At 41.8% G+C, this 18,464-nt stretch overlaps 2 protein-coding genes across 4 annotated transcripts in view; both read left to right on the top strand.

Annotated features, from left to right (window-relative positions):
- Window positions 1-6: 6 nt before the first annotated feature.
- On the top strand, window positions 7-6,941 carry ZNF639 (zinc finger protein 639). Its single transcript, XM_006017146.3, has 4 exons — window positions 7-337; window positions 1,061-1,168; window positions 2,662-2,793; window positions 3,130-6,941. Exons 1-4 carry the CDS (start codon window positions 259-261, stop codon window positions 4,272-4,274), a joined length of 1,464 nt encoding a protein of 487 aa, XP_006017208.1. The 5' UTR covers window positions 7-258; the 3' UTR covers window positions 4,275-6,941.
- Window positions 6,942-8,080: 1,139 nt separating this feature from the next.
- The window catches only part of MFN1 (mitofusin 1), a 43,859-nt gene continuing 33,475 nt past the window's right edge, over window positions 8,081-18,464 (top strand). The window contains exons 1-5 of one of the 3 annotated variants that reach the window (XM_025195992.1): window positions 8,081-10,012; window positions 10,388-10,509; window positions 12,130-12,265; window positions 14,790-14,952; window positions 16,289-16,413. In XM_025195992.1, the coding sequence (XP_025051777.1) occupies window positions 10,395-10,509; window positions 12,130-12,265; window positions 14,790-14,952; window positions 16,289-16,413 (539 nt within the window). In that variant the 5' untranslated portion in view covers window positions 8,081-10,012; window positions 10,388-10,394. The remainder of the gene's footprint in view (window positions 10,013-10,387; window positions 10,510-12,129; window positions 12,266-14,789; window positions 14,953-16,288; window positions 16,414-18,464) is intronic. The other 2 variants (XM_006017145.3, XM_006017144.3) reach the window with 2 other exon arrangements.

Here is an 18,464-nt window from a genome sequence, read left to right as displayed (position 1 = left end):
CGCTCGCGCCCAGCCGGGGCAGGGCGGGGGAGCTGCAGAAGCGCCCCGTGCGGTGCGGTGCGGTGCGGTGCGGTGGTTTTTGAAACCTATTTGGTATCATATCACGTATGTGCAGCGCCACGGCATAGACCGGCGAGGGATTTACGTGTTTAGCAACCACTGCTGTACCTGGCTGAAAGACTGACTAACTATTGATCTTTAGGCTACGAACGCGGCGTTTTACCACTTCTTGGATGCTGTTGCTTTTCACGGGTTGTAATGGATTTAGACAGAAGCAAAATGAACGAACACCCGAAAAAGAGGAAAAGAAAGACTTTGCACCCGTCACGGTACTCAGGTCAGTCTGGAGCTTGAACTGCGTTCAGGTTTCAGTGCATGGGGCTCGTCTTCAGAAATAGACCGCTGCTTTCTGGAAAATGAACGGATGAGTCTTGTGAAAGTCTTACGAGCTCAGAGGCGTGTTAACATGCCTCCGTCTGAACTTACAGTCTCCGCTCTCGTACCCTGGTGTTGAGCAGGGGTGGACAAAATGCGGCCCGTGGGGCCTCTAAATAATTTGGAAAATTAATATGAATCTGCCCTTGGCTGCCTGTCGTGTGGCCCTCGATGGCTTTCCGAAACTCAGTAAGCGGCCCTTTGGTGTTGAGCCATTTGAGGCCACTGGCATATCTAAAGGCTGATTGCTGTTCCCTGCTCGCTTTAAGCAACTTGTCCCATGCCACAATCTTGATTTCCCCATCTGTACAAAGGCACATAGAGAGATTGCAGTTCAGCATCTACTGTGCTCAATAGTTTCCTTCCTACTGCCTTCAGTGGTTGTTGGACTAACACTGAGTGTGTTTGAAAACTCTCCCTTTAATATCAGGGCAGCTGTTTGAAGATGGAAACCATGATTTCAATGCCATCTATTTCAAAATCATGGGCCATCCAGTCTTTAACAGGTGCTGATAATTCCCATGAGACAACTGTGACCACAGAGGTAGCCTTTGTATTGTTTTAAAAGTATGTATGTTGGTAGTTCAGCTGGTTGATCTGAATACTTTTTGCTTTTTCTGTCTAGATTCTTCAGGTGTAAATAAATACATAGACAACAGTGGGATTTTTTCTGATCACTGTTACAGTGTCTGTTCTATGAAGCAGCCAGACATAAAATTTTCTGAAAACAGAGGTAAGATTACAGTGTTAACACTTAACGTAAGACTATCAAAACTCTGCCCGGGAAAGGAGTGATGCAATGCAGTTCATGTGTTAGCCCATCGATGTGTGCATTTAACAGTCTGCAAGGTTATTAAGTCATTTTAATATAAAACACAAAAATGGTAGAGGGCCCAAGAGTTCACAAAATTTACAACAGCAGACATCAGCATTTTAAAATGTTGGTTAAATAGTATCAAAATGATGCAAACAAGTCAAGGATTCAGATCAAACAGGGTGCTTTGTCAGATGCTTCCTTAAATTGTTTTATTTAGACTTCCAGAGAACAAAAAGCTTTTTTTAATGGGAGTGTACTGCTAAACGTAATCCTTGAAGCATGGGAGAGCACGAATGTGAAAAGTTTTACTACATGTTTTTCTCTTAATAAGATTAACTGTGAAACTCCACAAGTTTAATTGGAACATTCTAATTAAGGAATTGATAAAGGGGGGAGGATCGTACATTTGGAAACTTACGGAATATCTGTTCTACTTCAAAATTAGAAAAGCTAAAGTTTCCTCTAAGGACTTTTTTTAGAGATATTTCAACGTAGCCAGCTGGTCTGCTATTAATATTTGTTTCTAAATTGAGGGAAACCTTTTGAATCTGTTGGTTGACTTCAGTTTGGCTTTATTTCCAGAGAATCATTGTATTGTGGTTGTCTCTGGTATAGGTTTTCATCCATAATTCATATACAAAGAAGAGGATTATGGAATTGTAGAATAAATAACTAGAAGCTCAGTTAAGAGAGATTTAGTGGAAGCATGTATAGAAAAAAACAGTGTGGTTTATATCAGAAGACAGGGAAACCACAATCATATATGGGAACCAGCTGCTTTTAGGATTTTTTTTTAACTTGGATAACAGAATTTGCCCTATTAAAGGATTATTAACTTTTCGTTTTTATGGGGAGCCTAGGTCTGCTGCTATTATTAAGTGGCAAAAACTTGTGCCACCTTTATTTTGAAGGTTAACAGCTATGAAACAAATACAGGTTATACATCATTGGCAAGAAAATTGACTGATTTTCTTTTTTTTAATTGTATTGATCAATTAAAATACTTCATTTTCAAACCTAGAGAATAATGCTCTGTTTTATTACTGGATATTATTAGCAGTGGGCACACTTGTATTCAGTTTTGAATACTGAAGACTGATCTTTTCCTGAGGGCTAGCAAAGAAATATCATATGACTTGGGATCAGGATTCAGACAGAGCTAATTGCTGCTGCCCTCTCCTAAGCACATGGGAGCAAGTTTACAGGGACTGCTAGGTTGTAGAACAGCGTGCTCAGTCTTGGCTTGAGCAGCCTCACGTCATGATGAAGCACCACATACTAGGCCTCCTGTCATTAAGTAAATGAAGTCTGTTTTGGTTGTGTAACCAATGTGACTCTAGTTATTTTAAAGACATGTTGGTAGGGAAGTTGAAGTTGAATACTGAAAAGAACTTACTATATCCTCATAGGAAGATACCATGGTCCAGCACAGAACCATGATACGGATGATGATGGCAGCCCAGTACATGCTGGGACATCGCAGTGGAGCGGGACCCAGTCAAATATCATGGGGTTGCATTTTATAGATTCAAGGAAGAAAGGTAAATATAAAAGTGCATTTACAAAAACTCTGCATGTCGTGGGCATTGGAAAGCTTATTGGAAAGCTGGGGGTGTATTTGGCTTTCAATGCAACTAGCTTTTTTTGTTTCTGCAATGATTGCAATAATAGAAGTGTTGAACCTATAGACAGATAAACTGAGGTACATCTTAATAGTGTTTAATTTATCTGATATCCCTATTAAACTTTCAGGGCTAGAGGAAAATAATACTTTATTTGTATTTGTGAATTGCTACAAAGGGCTGAAAACCAATGGACCAACCCAGCAATAGCTCATGGTCTTTTTAATCTGTAAATTGTTTCTTCTCTTCTTGTAGAAAAAGCTGCTAATGGAATCTGTAAAGATATGTGCGAGTCTCCTATATTCAGTGACAGCCCAACTGAAGAGGAGAAACCCCTTGATATTCAAACAGTAGAAATTTCTACTACAGAAGTTAATGCCATAGAAGTTCATGATATAGAAACACAAACCATTTCACCTGAAAAGCTAGAAGCCGAAGACATTGAGGAAATACCTGTTGAAAGCTGCAAACTGTTTGAGAAGAACCAGGCTTTGAATATCACTGCTCAACAGAAGTGGCCTTTATTACGAGCCAACAGCAGTGGCCTGTACAAGTGTGAGCTGTGTGAGTTTAACAGCAAGTATTTTTCTGATTTAAAACAGCATATGATTCTGAAACACAAGACATGCACAGACACAAATGTTTGTAGAGTATGTAAAGAGAGTTTCTCTAGCAAAGTGCTGCTGATTGAGCATGTCAAAATACATGAGGAAGACCCCTACATATGTAAATACTGTGACTACAAAACAGTGATATTTGAGAACCTCAGTCAGCACATAGCAGATACGCATTTCAATGATCACCTTTATTGGTGCGAGCAGTGTGACGTGCAATTCTCTTCAAGCAGCGAGCTGTATCTGCACTTCCAGGAACACAGCTGTGATGAACAGTATCTGTGTCAGTTTTGTGAACATGAAACCAATGATCCAGAAGACTTGCACAGCCATGTGGTAAATGAGCATGCATGTAGGTTAATTGAGCTAAGTGATAACTATAACAACAAGGAGCGTGGACAGTACAGCCTCATAAACAAAATTAGCTTTGATAAGTGCAAAAACTTTTTTGTATGCCAAGTATGTGGTTTTAGGAGTAGGCTGCATACAAATGTCAACAGGCATGTAGCTATTGAACACACCAAAATATACCCCCATGTTTGTGATGAATGTGGAAAAGGCTTTTCAGGTATGTTGGAGTACTGCAAGCATTTAAATTCTCATCTATCTGAAGGGATTTATTTGTGTCAGTACTGTGAATATTCGACGGGGCAGATCGAAGACCTTAAAACTCATTTAGATTTTAGGCATTCGGCAGACTTGCCTCACAAATGCACCGATTGCTTAATGAGGTTTGGAAATGAAAAAGATCTTCTAAGTCACCTTCAGATACATGAGACATCTTGATGGTTTTATTTTGCATTGTTATCAACTTATTAGAATTAATGTACTTTCCAGTGGGTCATTATAATGTGATATTAAATACAGTTTTCATAGAGATTCCACAGTGGCTAATTTTTAATTACTCGTATACTTGATGTTGGGAATTTTAGATTGGCAGTAAATAACCATAAGTATAATGTGATTGTTCAGTCATTAGCAGAGCAATTTAAAGGGCCCTCCTATCTGATAACATTCAATAGCACTTGTATTTGACATGAAGGGGAAGATGGTTTTGTCTAGGTCAGAAAAATGGGTGAGAAAACTAACTTCTACTTTTACACTTTTAAACGTCTTTAATATTATTGTTTAGCAAACAGGGCTGTGTGTTTTCAACTGGAAACCCCAGTTTACTTTATGGCAGCCAGGTGAGTACGTTCATCTTCAGCAAATTGCACTGACTGCTGGAGACAACCATGCTCCAAAAATGGCATTTTGGCAGATACTCCTAGCAATCCTTTGCACCAGTCTACAATTCCATATTACTCCTGCCAAGTCCTCCCACTCCCTACACTATAAGTCCCTAAACTTGACCTGTCTTGCATGTTGTGCTACCCCTACTCTGTTAGCACCCCCATCCAACTGTTCAGTCCCAACTGAACTTATTGAACAGTGCAACTGTTCGATAGCCATCTCAGTCCCCTGACAAATGTCACAATTTCCTGCCATCTGCTACAGGCCTCCAAATTTTTTAATGCATCTTTTTATTATTTTCTATAGTTTCCTTTTCTTTGAGATGCACCTATTGACAGGTGTCACCTATGTGGAGGTGTGATGATGGAAGTAGCTTTAGGGATCCAGTTAACAATGTACCCAGAGGTGTAATCTTTGTAGGTACAAGGGGCCTAATTCAGCTGTCAGTGAAATGGGGTATGTCCCTGACCTCATTAAGAGTAAGACTGAGCCATAATTACCGTTATGGTTAGCATTACATGACTAAGAGCTAAGGTAATTTGCCTTATTCTCATCCCATGAATTCTAAACTTTCTCTCCCGTGTGCATGTCCAAGTGTCTAGTGCGGTGTATAATAAATTAAAATAATTGTAATCCTTTTCCAGACTTTTCACCCACCTGTTCAGATTGGAAACTGCCAATGTCATGCTATCCTCTTTAAAAAGGAGTATGTATTCGTAAGGTGCTGTTTCTTTGCCAGGTTTCTGGCTGATCAACATTTAGACCTGAAATAAGAGGTGTTTAGATTCTGATAGCTATAAAGGTGAAATAGCCAGTAAGTAAGTAGGAGTTTACATTTGTCTGTATTGACTGTAAAGTTGTAATGTATGAAATTGTCCAATATAAGCTTTGTATAAACATAATTCATGTGCAAGTATTTCTGTGGAGCTATGAGAATGAGATCTGTGTTAATAGCTCAGCACAAAATTTTCAAGTTCTGTGTACTGAATTCATAAAGCTAAAGATAAAATTTAGTCCTGTACAGCCTGCGGAAATCCTTTTTTGCCTCAAATCCTTTTCATTCTGGAAACAGAAGCTATTTTGAGCTGGGTAGCATATGCTATTCTTAATAATAAACAACCTACCAGCTAGCCTTGCAGAAGGTATATTTGCTCATCTTTCCACCTTACACACTCTACATTCAAAGGTTATTAAAATGATTTTGATTCCTGTTACCCAGAAAATCCTCTTTTACATTTATAATGGGATTACTGTAAATCATTATTATACCACAATGATTTTTTTCTCATGAATTATCTGGTGTCACCATCCTGGCTGGCCTGGTAGTGGTAGCATAAAGAGAATATAAGAATTTGGGTTCTGTTCACATTTGGGAAATTAATGCATGCTTGCAGATTGAGTTGGAAAGAGAGGAAGGGTACATGTCAGTTATTACTAGTACTACCTCCTTTTACAGCTAGGTACACTGATGAGTTCTGGAGAGGAGTTGGATATAGGAGGAAAATTAGGGTGGGAAACTGGCTTGCTGGTGGTGAGGGAGAATAGGCATGTTTGTACTGTGATTTATCATGCCTTATTTAAGAGAGGGGGTTTAGTAGTGGATAGAGTACTGAAATGGGACACAGAAACTCTAGGTTCAAATCCTGGCTCCTGGGTGGTTTTCCTAGATGCTTTGGGGCAAGTTCTGGAGTTGCTTTTTATGTACAAGATCCTAACCTGTAAAATGGAGACAAAATATACCTATTTACTGTGAAACATTTCAGTATCACAGTGATGAGGTACTACATAAGATAATCGCTTCCAAGATTTTGTTAGTTGTAACTATACGCAAGAGAATAAATACTTGACTCTAAGTATATTTTAGAATATATAAATAGCTCAATTTCTGCTGAAGGGGAATATACCTGGAGCTTTATTGTGTTGGCAGGATAGTCATGGATTAAAATGGAGCTGTTCAGTGTTGATGATATGAAGTATTTCAAGAAGAGAGAGCCCAGAGTTCTGCAGAGCATATTTAAGTTAAGTCAATTTAAAGCTCATGAAAGCAGTTAGTTTGGTAGACTGAAATCCACTATAAACACAGAAAACCACCAAAACAGTTCAAATGTGGTCTGGGTACATGATTCCTTAGAGCAGCGATTCTCAACCAGGGTGCCATGGCACCCTGGGGTACCTTGAAATCATATCAAGAGTGCTGCAGGGTGCTATAAAATGGTAGCACTGTTAGGTGTATAATCATGATTCGCAAGATATAAACCCAGAGATTTGAAAAAAAAATGCAGTGTTTAAAAACATTCTGACGTATTTCTGAGTTTATTGAAACAAAAGAATTGCTCTATTATTTTTTCTGTAGTCAAAAAATGAGTAAAACCAAGAGCTGGCATTTTCCAAGGGGTGTCCTGAGCTTAGCGAGGGGAGCCTTCAGTCTAAAAAGGTTGAGAATCACTGCCGTAGAGTACAAAGGGAATTGTGGAGCTATTTGTGAAATACTGTAGTTGTCACTTGTGATGCGACTGCCTGGCCACTAGATGGAGTCTTCCAGGATGTGTTTGTGTCTGAACACAAGGTCCCAACCACAAATGTTCAAAAATCATGAGTAGCTTTTTTTAAAAGAAAAAAACACCTTGTTCCTTTGTCTTCTAGTTTTTGAATCTCTAGGCCACATGTGGGTTGTGTTTTTCAGCTTCAGTCTATAACAGGGGGGCTAGAAACTTTTTTTTTTTTTTTTTAAATCAAAGCTGAGATATTCATAATTCCAGGACTTGGAATTTTAACAAAGAAGAACACTAATTATTGCAAGACTCTTGCTAAAACTGTGAGTGGGAAACTCGAGTCACTGAGCGTGCTTTCCATGAACACCCTGTGAACTGTGTTGATTTGTATTAAGTCTGTGATTGTTCTTACTGTGTTGTATAAAATGTGAAGGCCTGTCTGTGGTCTTGGGTCCCTGAGTTAATTACTTGAGCACTTGTCATTCTTGTGAATGGCTGACTCTGATTAAATTATGACCAGTACTGATAATATGCAGGAATCCAAACGTGTGACTGATTTTACATTGTTTCCTTACTGTTTGCCCTTTCAGCTTTCCTTGCAAGACTGGAAAGAATGGGAGCTTGAAAGACTAGAAATTTAAGGTGGAATGAAATACAAACAGTACAAAACAGGCTTCCTGCACGTAGACTTCAATGAGGACATGCAGTTTGTTGTTAACATTTAGATAGCCGGTGGACTGGGGAAATGGCAGCTAGAAGGGATTTATCTTCTTTTTAGCTGGACAAAAATACAAAGCTAATCAACCTAGCATCCTATGAAAGATACACAGTGAAATAATTATTGGAAAAACAAATTGGTTTACATTAGCTTCCTGATTTATTTTTTGATTGACAAAATTATAAAAACTGGTCTAAACTGGAGTCGGTTTACTAATACAGTTCACTGGCATAGCTAAACTCTTAAGCCCTCCTAGAGTAGATGTAATTTATGCTGGCAAAAGTGCTTTTGCAGGTATAACTTATGCAGGTTACCAGAGCAAAACAAACTACACCTGCAAAAAAACATATTTACACCACTATAACTGTCTACAGAAGGGCATTGGCAGGTAAAGAAATGAAAGAAAAACCATGCTTCTCTAACTGGTGTTACTGCAATTGTACATGTATCTAAAGTAGGCCCCCAGCCGAATCCATGGGCTTTGTAATACTTTGTTCACATGGATCTGATTGCAGGACTGCGGCAGACATCCTTCACCTCCTCATCCCCCACACTGCTTTACTGTGTGCATACAGAAGCTGTGTTTAAACTGGACCTTTAGGTTGCAAAAAAAACCTTTTTCCCTTTTCTGGCACATGAACCATTCTCCTTTATTTTTGTATAAAAATAACCATCAAACAGGTTCCTTAACTATTGCCTTTAATCTAGCAGGAAATAGCTAGAACTAAAAGGCTGCTAATTGCATGAAAACCAATGTAGACAACAACTGATGATTGATTTGCTGGGTTGTTTGTTAGGGTTTTTTTATAACATGCTAAATTTATTGTTTGTATTACTATGGTGCCCATGAAGCTTGGTTGTAAACCAGAACTTTCTTGTGCTGGGCACTGGACAAACGGGGCACGAACATACTCCTTGCTTCAAAGAATTTAAGAAGCAAGAGACAGACACGGTTGATGCTCATGTAGGGGTCTATAAAAAGAAAGGGTGGCAATTATTGCATCGGTGTAATCGTGTGGTTGGTCCTATCTTGGGTCACAGACTTGTGTCTCCTTACGGAAGAGGTGGAAATAGAAACATTTTTTTTAAAGCTACTTGGATCACTGGGGAATCTGGACGCCTTAAACAACACGATCAACTGTTAAAGTTATATGCAGAGGAACCAGGAACGCTACCTACAGGAGGAGAAACCGCATCGCGAAAGCGAGGACGAGCAACTTGGCACGAGCTGTCAGTGCAAGGCAATGGCAGACGGGCTGGCTGGCTGCACGCGCAGGGCTGGTGAGCGCGTGTGCAGGGCGCGGGCGAGCCCGGTACCCGAGCACGTCCAGCCCCGGGAGGCTGAACGATTCATACACAATACACTGCTCTTAGCCCTCCATTGGCTTCGGTTATGTACAAGGCCAGTGACGACGAGGGAGTCGATGGCAACATCGCCAGCCGGGCGCTCTCCACTCCCGCAGACAAGAGAAGGGCAAGGGCCAGGCCCAGCCAGAGCAAGAGGCCGAGGTCAGCGCGGGGACGATGGCAGGCCAGGGTCTTCGGGTGAAAAATCGTCTATTAGACCAGTGTCAATAGTCGGAAACGTTTTTCTTAGCAAGCTGTAGGGTTGAGAAAACCCCTTCGTCTGGCTGAGGTCGGGGTGGGTGTGTTGGTCCTGGAGGGGACGGAGAGGTCCGGGGGTGACACCCCGCCCCCCGCAGCTGCTCCAGGCCTGGGTAGAGGCAGCTCTTTAAAAGCCCCCCACCCCGCTCCTCGGGCCCCGGGCCGCAGCGACACCACGACCCCGGGGGAGGGGCCGCCCGGCCTCCATTTTAAACACCGAGCGGAAGCCTCCATCTCCCGCTGCGCCCTTAGTAAAGATGGCGCTGACGGCACGGCGCCTGCCCTTCATTGGGTTTTTTTTCCCTCCCACCCCCGCTGCACATGGCGGCGAGCGCGCTTCCGGCGCGGCCCACTTCCGGTTGTGGGAGGCCCTCAGGAAACATGGCGGGCGGAAGCGGAAGTGATGTCTGCCTTGTCCAGGCCGGCTGAGGGGAAGCGGCGGTGACGGGGTGCGCGCGGCGGTTGCTGGGTGACGGGTGAGCTCGGTCGGGGGGAAGGGCCGCGCCAGGCACCGGGCTCGTGGTCGGGGCCTTCCCGTGGGCGGGCTCGGGGGAGCCCTGTCAGGGCCGGACACCCCGGGGCGCCCCTGTTTCCTCCCTGCCTAGTCCAGGGCAGCCCAGGCCCGGTGCGGGGCACACGATAAAAACCTCCCGTGAAAGTTTCCCCGGTTCTTTTTTTTTCCCCTCCCCTTTCCCCCCCCCCTCGGTATTTGGGCCAGAAAGCACATCGCGCTCCTCAGGGCAGCCCGAGCAGGAGCAGGGCCGATGCCGTACAGCGAAAACCTCCCAGATTTTGTTGACCGTCGGCATGAGCAGCGTTTCAGCCTCTCGTTTATATACTTCTCCTCGCAGCTCCATCATGGCAGAAACCGCGGCCTCCCCGCTGAAGCACTTTGTGCTGGCCAAAAAGGCGATTGCTGCAATCTTTGACCAGCTGTTGGACTACGTCACCGCAGGAGCGAGTTTTGTGGAAGGTAATCGTTGTGCATTGGACAGAGCCCCCCTGCCTTTTTTTGGCGTCCTTGGGTATCGCCTCACAGCGTTGTGTCCGCCGGTTTATAAAGAGCAACCGCACGTTCGTCGGCATGGTTGGGAGCGTGTTGCGGAGGGAGGCGGCGTGATGCGACTCTGGAGCGCTAGATTCAGCTGGGTTTTATTTTCTCCTCTGTTTGACCTTTGGCAAATTGCTTGTTTACAGATTCGCAGAAGTTTAGGGTTGGGAGGGACATTGTGAGGTCATCGGGTCCAGCCCCCTGCTCCGGGCAAATAACCCCAGCGAAGCGTGCATCCGGGCTCCTTGGATGCGTGATCCTTCACGGGTTATCTGCCGAGCATTCGCAGTGGGCCGCTGCACAAATACGAGCACAAGCTCAATCCTGCTGTGGACGAAAGGCAGGCTCCTATAGAGCAGTTGGCTGACTTTCAGAAATTTTGAGTACTGCTGACTTCTGTTGACTTTCAAGAGACTTGTGTTGCTCAACACTATGGTGTGTCTTCACTGCAGAGTCAGCCGATGCTATTATTTGGCTCCCGTCTGGTCCGCATACAAGAACCTCTGACCTCGGTCATAATAAAACACGAGTGGGGCTTTCTCATAGACTGGTAACCTCCTCGCTCTTAAATGTGGTAAAGGGGAAACTACCTGAGTGTCCATAGATCTGCTTAATTTCCTGCAATTCCCCACGTGCATCCAAAAAGAAAGACTAGGTTTTCCACGGTTGGCATAGAAAGATTCGTAGAGGGCTGAGTACAGCGCTAGGTTAGACCAGTAACGACCTGTTTTGACTCAGAAGTGAAGGCACGTCCTGACAGCAGTGGAGTTTAGGGATGGGGGTTTAACTCTGCTTTCTGAAAGCAACAGGGACCTCTTGTAGGAGCTAAGTGAAACCAATGAACTAGTAAATTAAATATCATATGATAGTAAATTAAATCTTAACATTTTTTAGACGTGGCTAGACAAAGCTTTGTCTGGGATGATCTAGTTGGGGCTGGTCCTGCTTTGAGCAGGTTGCTGGACTAGATGTGACCTCCGGAGGTCCCTTCCCACCCCCATTTTCTATGATACTGTGGTGTTAATTGTGTGTTCCAGATCCTAAAGTCTTGATGTTCTAGGTAAGTCATAGCAGGTATAACAATGCTCTAGATCAGTGGTGGCCAATATTTTGGCAAGCATGCCACAAAGTAGCCCCACAGCCTTCCTCTTTGCTACTCTGATCCTCTTCCTCTGCCCAATCTGCTGCTCTGCCTTCTGCTCTCTTTGCTTGCCTGGTCTCCTCTGATTTCTGCCCTGTTTTCTGCTTGCAACCCTATCTGCCGGTGTGTTGCCTATCCCCTCTTTGATTTGCCACATGACACACAGACAGGCTTGCCACTTGTGGCATTCGTGCCACAGGTTTGTCCACCCCTGTTCTAGATGCATCTACAAAATCAGTTTCAAGGTTTTTAGCAGTGCCTGCCTGGACCTGTCAAATAAGTGGCTGATATCAGAAGCAATTTATGCGTCTTACAAATACTTTATTAAAGGATTGGAGAGCCTTGGAGTGTAAATTATTCACATGACTCCTTTTATAGACACATTTTTCTTTTTTGAATAGCGACATACAGGAACCCAGAACTCAAACATGTGGCAACTGAAGATGAACTAGAAAAAATACAGGCATATAAAAGCAAATTGGCGGTCATTGGTGAGGTGCTTTCACGGAGACACATGAAAGTGGCATTTTTTGGCAGGTAATTATTTCATTTAACAAAATTAATTTCGTTTTTTCTTTTTGGACTTGGCATCCAGCTCCAGTTTACTTATCCTGGGATTTTGTGTAATGTCACACGTTGATTTCTTCACAGCATAATGTCAAGATATGTTCATTCTTGCCTGTTTGCTGCTATCGTGGTCTGTAATATAAGCTTATTTGTCTACATTAGGTCACGCTTTCTCCAAAGGCAAAATTCAGTGAGATGATTTGTTAGTGCTGCAAATCTTTGAGAAGGGCATTTCCTTAGTCAAGCAGTAGATCTGCTCAAGAACATCTTTGAAATTGCCAGCATCTTCTTACTTTTTAGACTCCTTGTTTGTTTTTAAGGACTTGGTTTGTGTTAAACAAATATGGCCTTGAAAAATAAATGTTTGGTTGTTGAATGTTTTCACACACAATCAATGGGGATAAAAAAAAAAGGGACATGGGTTTAGTTTTTTTTACAGAAGTGTTGAAGGAGTTAAAAAGTAGTTGATATCAACTTAGTAATGATTGCTTTTTATTGTAACACTAAACTAGTACTTGACCTACACACATACAGATAAAATTACCAACCTACGTATTTCCCACCTTCCTACATTTCAGTAGAAAAAGTGCTAGTTATAATTTTTATTGTTGTCTCCTAGAACTAAGTGCTATAATTTCTTGCCTACATAGTCAATGTTTTCAAAATATGGTGAAAAATGCTGTCTGAATATTCTTGATACACATTTTCTGTCCTGAAAATTGGATTTTCACGGTGTTGGAAAATGCTTCATTTATGCTTCATCAGGGTGGTCTTCTGAACTTCACTTTTTGGATACTTTACATCCTTACATACATTTACACACTTTACATACATACAGCCAAAAACCTAATAGAATTATTTTGAAGCTTTTTGTAAACTTTGAAGGGAAGGTTTCATTTGAATTTAAACATTTTTCCTGAATGTGTGCAGACCAAATGTTAGAGCATAATGGCAGTGCAAAAGTACTAGAAACTAATTGAGCAGAAATACACTTGGAGCTTTTAAGTCAATTTGTGCTCAGTATGCAAAGTGAAATATAAAACAGTAAAATCCTCTTTAAATGGTGAAGGACAAACTAAGGTTCTGATCTTTACAAACACTTGTGTATATGCGTAGCTTTGTGCCTTTTAAGAAATCCTGTTGAAATCTACAGGAGTACTGTGCTTGGTTAAGCATGCGGAGATGACCCCTTTCCTGGAATCTGGGTAGAAACTTAAAATAATTTCATACATTAAAGAAATGCTTAATTAGATAGTCCTTCCTGTTTTTGCCAAGATACCTTGGTAACTGGAAAGAAATGCATAAAACAAACAGCTCTTTTTTTTTTTTTGTCTACTGGTATTTTAGGTCCTGAAATTTCATTGCACAAAAAGTTTTTTAAAGTATTAAGATATGCTCCCAGATAAAGACACAGTTGCAAAGGGTTAGAGCTAGTTAAACTTTAACCCAGTGGTGCATTTAAAACAAGCCTAATGTTTTCAGAATTTATTCAGCTCCACAAGTGACTGCACATGGAGTATTAAAATAGCTCTTTTAGATTATACAGTTCTAAAAATATAACTGTTTAGTATATGAGTTCACTTTATACTAGATTCCTTCTGTTACAAAAAAGCTAGGCCTCAGATCCTTGTGTGAAAAGTGAAAGGCTGGTACAGTAGGACATAACTTGGAATGAACTTTGAATCTCTTTAGTGCATTGAGTTAATAAACACCTCTGTTAGCCAAGTGAACCAAAAATGTCTGCATCGTTGAGCTTTTTCATCCAAAATTAAATTAGAGCTAAATACTGCAATGTAAAATAAAGGGTTTCATATCGCAGTGAATTGGAATCAGTGCAAGAGAAATGCATTTTATGTTCTTTTTTAAAAAAAAGTTTGCTTGTTTTATTGTGGAAATCTTTGAGTTGAAAAAGGTATCTGACATGTGAGTTGTCTTATTTGATTGTGAGGTTTTGTTTTGTTTTTTAAATGGAAATTTCATTTTTGAAAAGGAGTCAAACATTAACACATTGCTGATTTATATTAGGGTAGTGCCCACATACCTCTCAAAATTGGTTGGGCCTCCATTATGATAAGCACAGAACAAACAAAGGTAAAGATAGTCTCTGTCTTAAAGACGGTACTGTCTTAGGCTACCTCTGCACAAAAATGTGACTGATGGAGCAATATGGGTTAGGAATGTGATTTTTTTTTTCCACCTTTTGTTGGGGAGAAGGTTGAAAAGCATACTAGCAAGAAATGCTTTTTGCACTGGTAGTCTGTGCCTGTCCTAGGAGGGCTGGTTGGTATAGCTGTACCAACTTTTTTTCCAAGAGTACACCTGGTTGTATGGCACATTCCTGCAAGCTGGCCTTTGTGGGAACAAGGGTAAGCCATGCAGAACAATTACATAAAATCCAGGTCTGCTTAGGTTATGTAGGGCAAGTAGTCTCAAGCAAAGGTATGCTATGATTTGTTAAGCCCACTTTAAATGCTTTTATGTTATTTCCTTCTAGAACAAGCAGTGGAAAGAGTTCGGTCATTAATGCAATGTTGTGGGATAAGGTACTTCCTAGTGGGATTGGACACACAACTAACTGCTTTCTCAGTGTAGAAGGGACAGATGGTGATAAAGCTTATCTCATGACAGAAGGATCAGATGAGAAGAAGAGTGTCAAGGTAGATTTTTTTTTTCTGTGGTTAAGAAGCTGGTGCTGGGAAAAAGTAATATTATAAGGTCCATTTCTATTAGGTACAATATTTCATGCACTTCTTAAGTTTTAATGTGAAATATAAACCTATCTTTCTTGTAAAATAGTTCCTCTGGTACGGAATAATTAAATAAAAGTAAAACAAAGCCCACAGCATTTTCCTAGGTTTCTCCTATGCTTATGCTATACATAGAGTGTACATGTACACTATGATTTGTTTGTGTAGTCACATAACTTTTGGTCCTTCTTTTTAATGCTCTAAAGCCAGATACAGATATTACGGGTGTTTATGCACATGCTCTGGGAGTAGGGGGTTGGGGAGCACTTTAACTAGAGCAGCTCTGCTGCTCTAATTAAAGCACCGGGAGCATTGTGTATCAGCTTCCCCATGCTGAAACACGGCCGTGGGGGCACTAACTAAAGCTCGTTGAACGAGCTTTAAAGCACCTCACCGTCATTTCCAGTGTGTGGAAGCTATACACATGATGCTGGAGTCTGCTGGAATGCAGTAATTACCATGCTCCAGCAGACTCATCAAGTTGTCTCCAACACACTATAATTACAGGGTGCCAGAGCAGCCTTGCTGCATGTCCTGGTATAAGTGATCGGAAACTAGTTTATACCTGTAACAGGACAGAAGTACAACACACACAACCGATCTTTACCCTTACCTTAATGATCTATACAACAGAAGTTTGGCATACATAGACTGGTTTAAAAATGGAAGAACCTGGTCTAAGATTTACCCCTCCCCTCCATCAAAGGGCAAATGTGTTCTGTTCGCTACTGATCTAAATTACGCTGCTTACAGAAAACTGAGTCACTTAAATTCTGCCTCAGGCTTTTTGAATATCTGTACCTACCCTAGAAGGCTAACTTTCTTGCAAAAACTTACAGTTGGAGGAATATGCCTCTGTCTACCTAAATTTACTTAGCTTATTTAAACGCTTATTTTACTCCTTTTAAAGCAAGTGCAGTACTACACTCATTTGTAACCTTGAATTAGGAATACCTCTGTTTGGCTCCAAAGAGCCAGTCAACCTTGTCCTTTTTTCCAAGGATAGAAAAATGACTATTCTTCAAAGGTGAGGGACTATGGAAAAATTTGGGTGGAAAAGGCATTTTAAGAAATTCACAGTTTTTAAGTTGTAAGTTCAAATCTTGTACTGGTGTCCTATTTGAGAACTGTGTAAGGCTAGTAAGAGAGTCTTACTTCTTCAAAAATTCTGATTTCTGTGTGGTGAGGGTTTTGTGTTAAGCTGTCATGTATACATACAAGGTGTTTTTTTTCTGATTCTTTGCAGACTGTTAATCAGCTTGCCCATGCACTTCATATGGATAAAGACTTGGAAGCTGGCTGCTTGGTGCATGTCTTTTGGCCCAAGTCAAAGTGTGCCCTCCTGAGAGATGACTTGGTTTTGGTGGACAGGTATAACTATTGCTTTATTAAACCAGTTATCTGAGTTTTCCACATTAACAGTTCCATACTAGTCAGGTAACTGAAATCCGATTTAAATGCTGTAATGCTTTCTTTTTATTTTTTGTCTTTGGTGGGTTGCAAAATTGTTTAAGAGTGTCTTTGTGCTTGAACTCTGTTCTATTATAGATGCTTTCCGTCTGTCATCATCACCATGCTACTATGCATATTTTGGCATGGTTACAGTTGGAACAGCTGTGAATCCCGTGACTCAGTTCAGAATGGGTCCAGCATTCAACTGAGTTAAACTTCTACTTTAATAGTATGAAAATATACTTAAGGTCCTACTAACACCTGTAACACTTTCTCTTCCCCATTAACCTCTCATTCTATGAACCCCTTCATTCTGACCACTTCAAATGTAGCCTTTTGGGGCTCATGATGCAAAGGTCTTTTTGGTAAAGACTTCAATGCCATTAGTACAGTGCTCTAGAAGCATCTAAAGCGCCAAAACTTTATCAAGTCCTTGCTTGTGCTGTGTTTATATCAAATGCACTTTTTATGGAGTTACAGACGCACAAAAATTGATAGAATCAGAGAAATTGTGGAATGTTTCTTCAAACTTATCAAATACATAAAAATATTCCAGCTGTGCTTTAGTGTTAGCCACTGGTTTTTTACATCAGCTCTTAAGTGGCTCATAGAAACTAAAGCCTGCTTTGTTCTTACAAGTGATTTTATAAATACAACCTTCTTACTTGGCAAAACAGGCACGTTTATAGTGTAGGTTGCTCACTGCCATGATATAAATAGTACTTGTACTCATGCGTCTGATCCTACACCCTTGAAATCAGTGGGAGCAAATCCCTGTCTTCACTAGGTAAACAGTACAGAGCAGCTCAGTTGACAGAGTAATCTGGCTTCTGTCTTTCTTATACATATCATCAACAAACATTGCATTTAGTTGTACAATGATACTTGTCCATAGTGACACCTAGGCAACTCACTGAACAATTGTATGATGGCCTCGAGGACATCATTGAAGACACTAGGATTGCACAGGTATAATTTGGGTCATGACTTGACCTTTGGATTCTAGTTTGTCAACTTCTCTAATCTGTTGTGGGAGTGGAGACTGAGGAAAATCATTTCTTTCCTGGTAAAGTGAGCACATTTGAAGTGGAAATGATTGAGACATAATAAGATTGAGACGGCACAGGGAACACAATGGTGGGAGTCTATTACAGACCTTCCACCCAAAGTCCTGAGCTTGACCAGGAGTTTGCCCAGGAACTGGCTGAGGCAGCTTGCTCCAGGACCATGGTTGTCATGGGTGACTTCAATTACCCAGACATCTCATGGGAGGATCGCTCAGCAAAATCTGAGCGGTCGCAGAGCTTCCTCTCGTGCGTGGATGACCTCTACCTGACTCAAGAAGTCTATGGGCCAACGAGAGGCAAAGCACTGCTCGACCTGGTACTGGCTACTGGGGATGACCTAGTCGGCGACCTAGTGATCGATGGGAAGCTGGGTGACAGCGACCACGAGCTGATCACCTTCACCATCCGCCGAAAAGCTGGCAAGTCGGTCAGCAACACGCAAGTCTTTGACTTCAGGAAAGCCGACTTTGACAAGCTCAGGAGGCTTGTCAGTGAGGCCCTAAGGGACCGTGACCACAGGGAGAGGGGAGTTCAAGAGGAGTGGTTGCTCCTCAAGGGAGCGATCCTCAATGCACAAACTAAGTCTATTCCATCTCGGAGGAAAGGCAGCAAGAGGGCACAGCAGCCCCCCTGGCTCTCCAGGGACCTAGCAGATCTCCTGAGGCTAAAAAGAAAGGCCTACAAAGGGTGGAGGATGGGAGTCACCTCCAAGGAGGATTATTCTGCACTGGTCCGGTCCTGTAGGGAGCAGACCAGGAAAGCCAAGGCTGCAACTGAACTCCAGCTAGCTTTGAGCATCAAGGACAATAAGAAGTCCTTTTTCAGATATGTGGGGAGCCGGAGGAAAAGCAGAGGCAACATTGGACCCCTGCTGAGCCAGATGGGGCAACTGACAACTGACGC

Source organism: Alligator sinensis, unplaced genomic scaffold (assembly GCF_000455745.1).
Source record: "Alligator sinensis unplaced genomic scaffold, ASM45574v1 scaffold301_2, whole genome shotgun sequence".
NCBI lineage: Eukaryota > Metazoa > Chordata > Crocodylia > Alligatoridae > Alligator > Alligator sinensis.
This window is presented reverse-complemented; position numbering and strand designations above follow the sequence as displayed.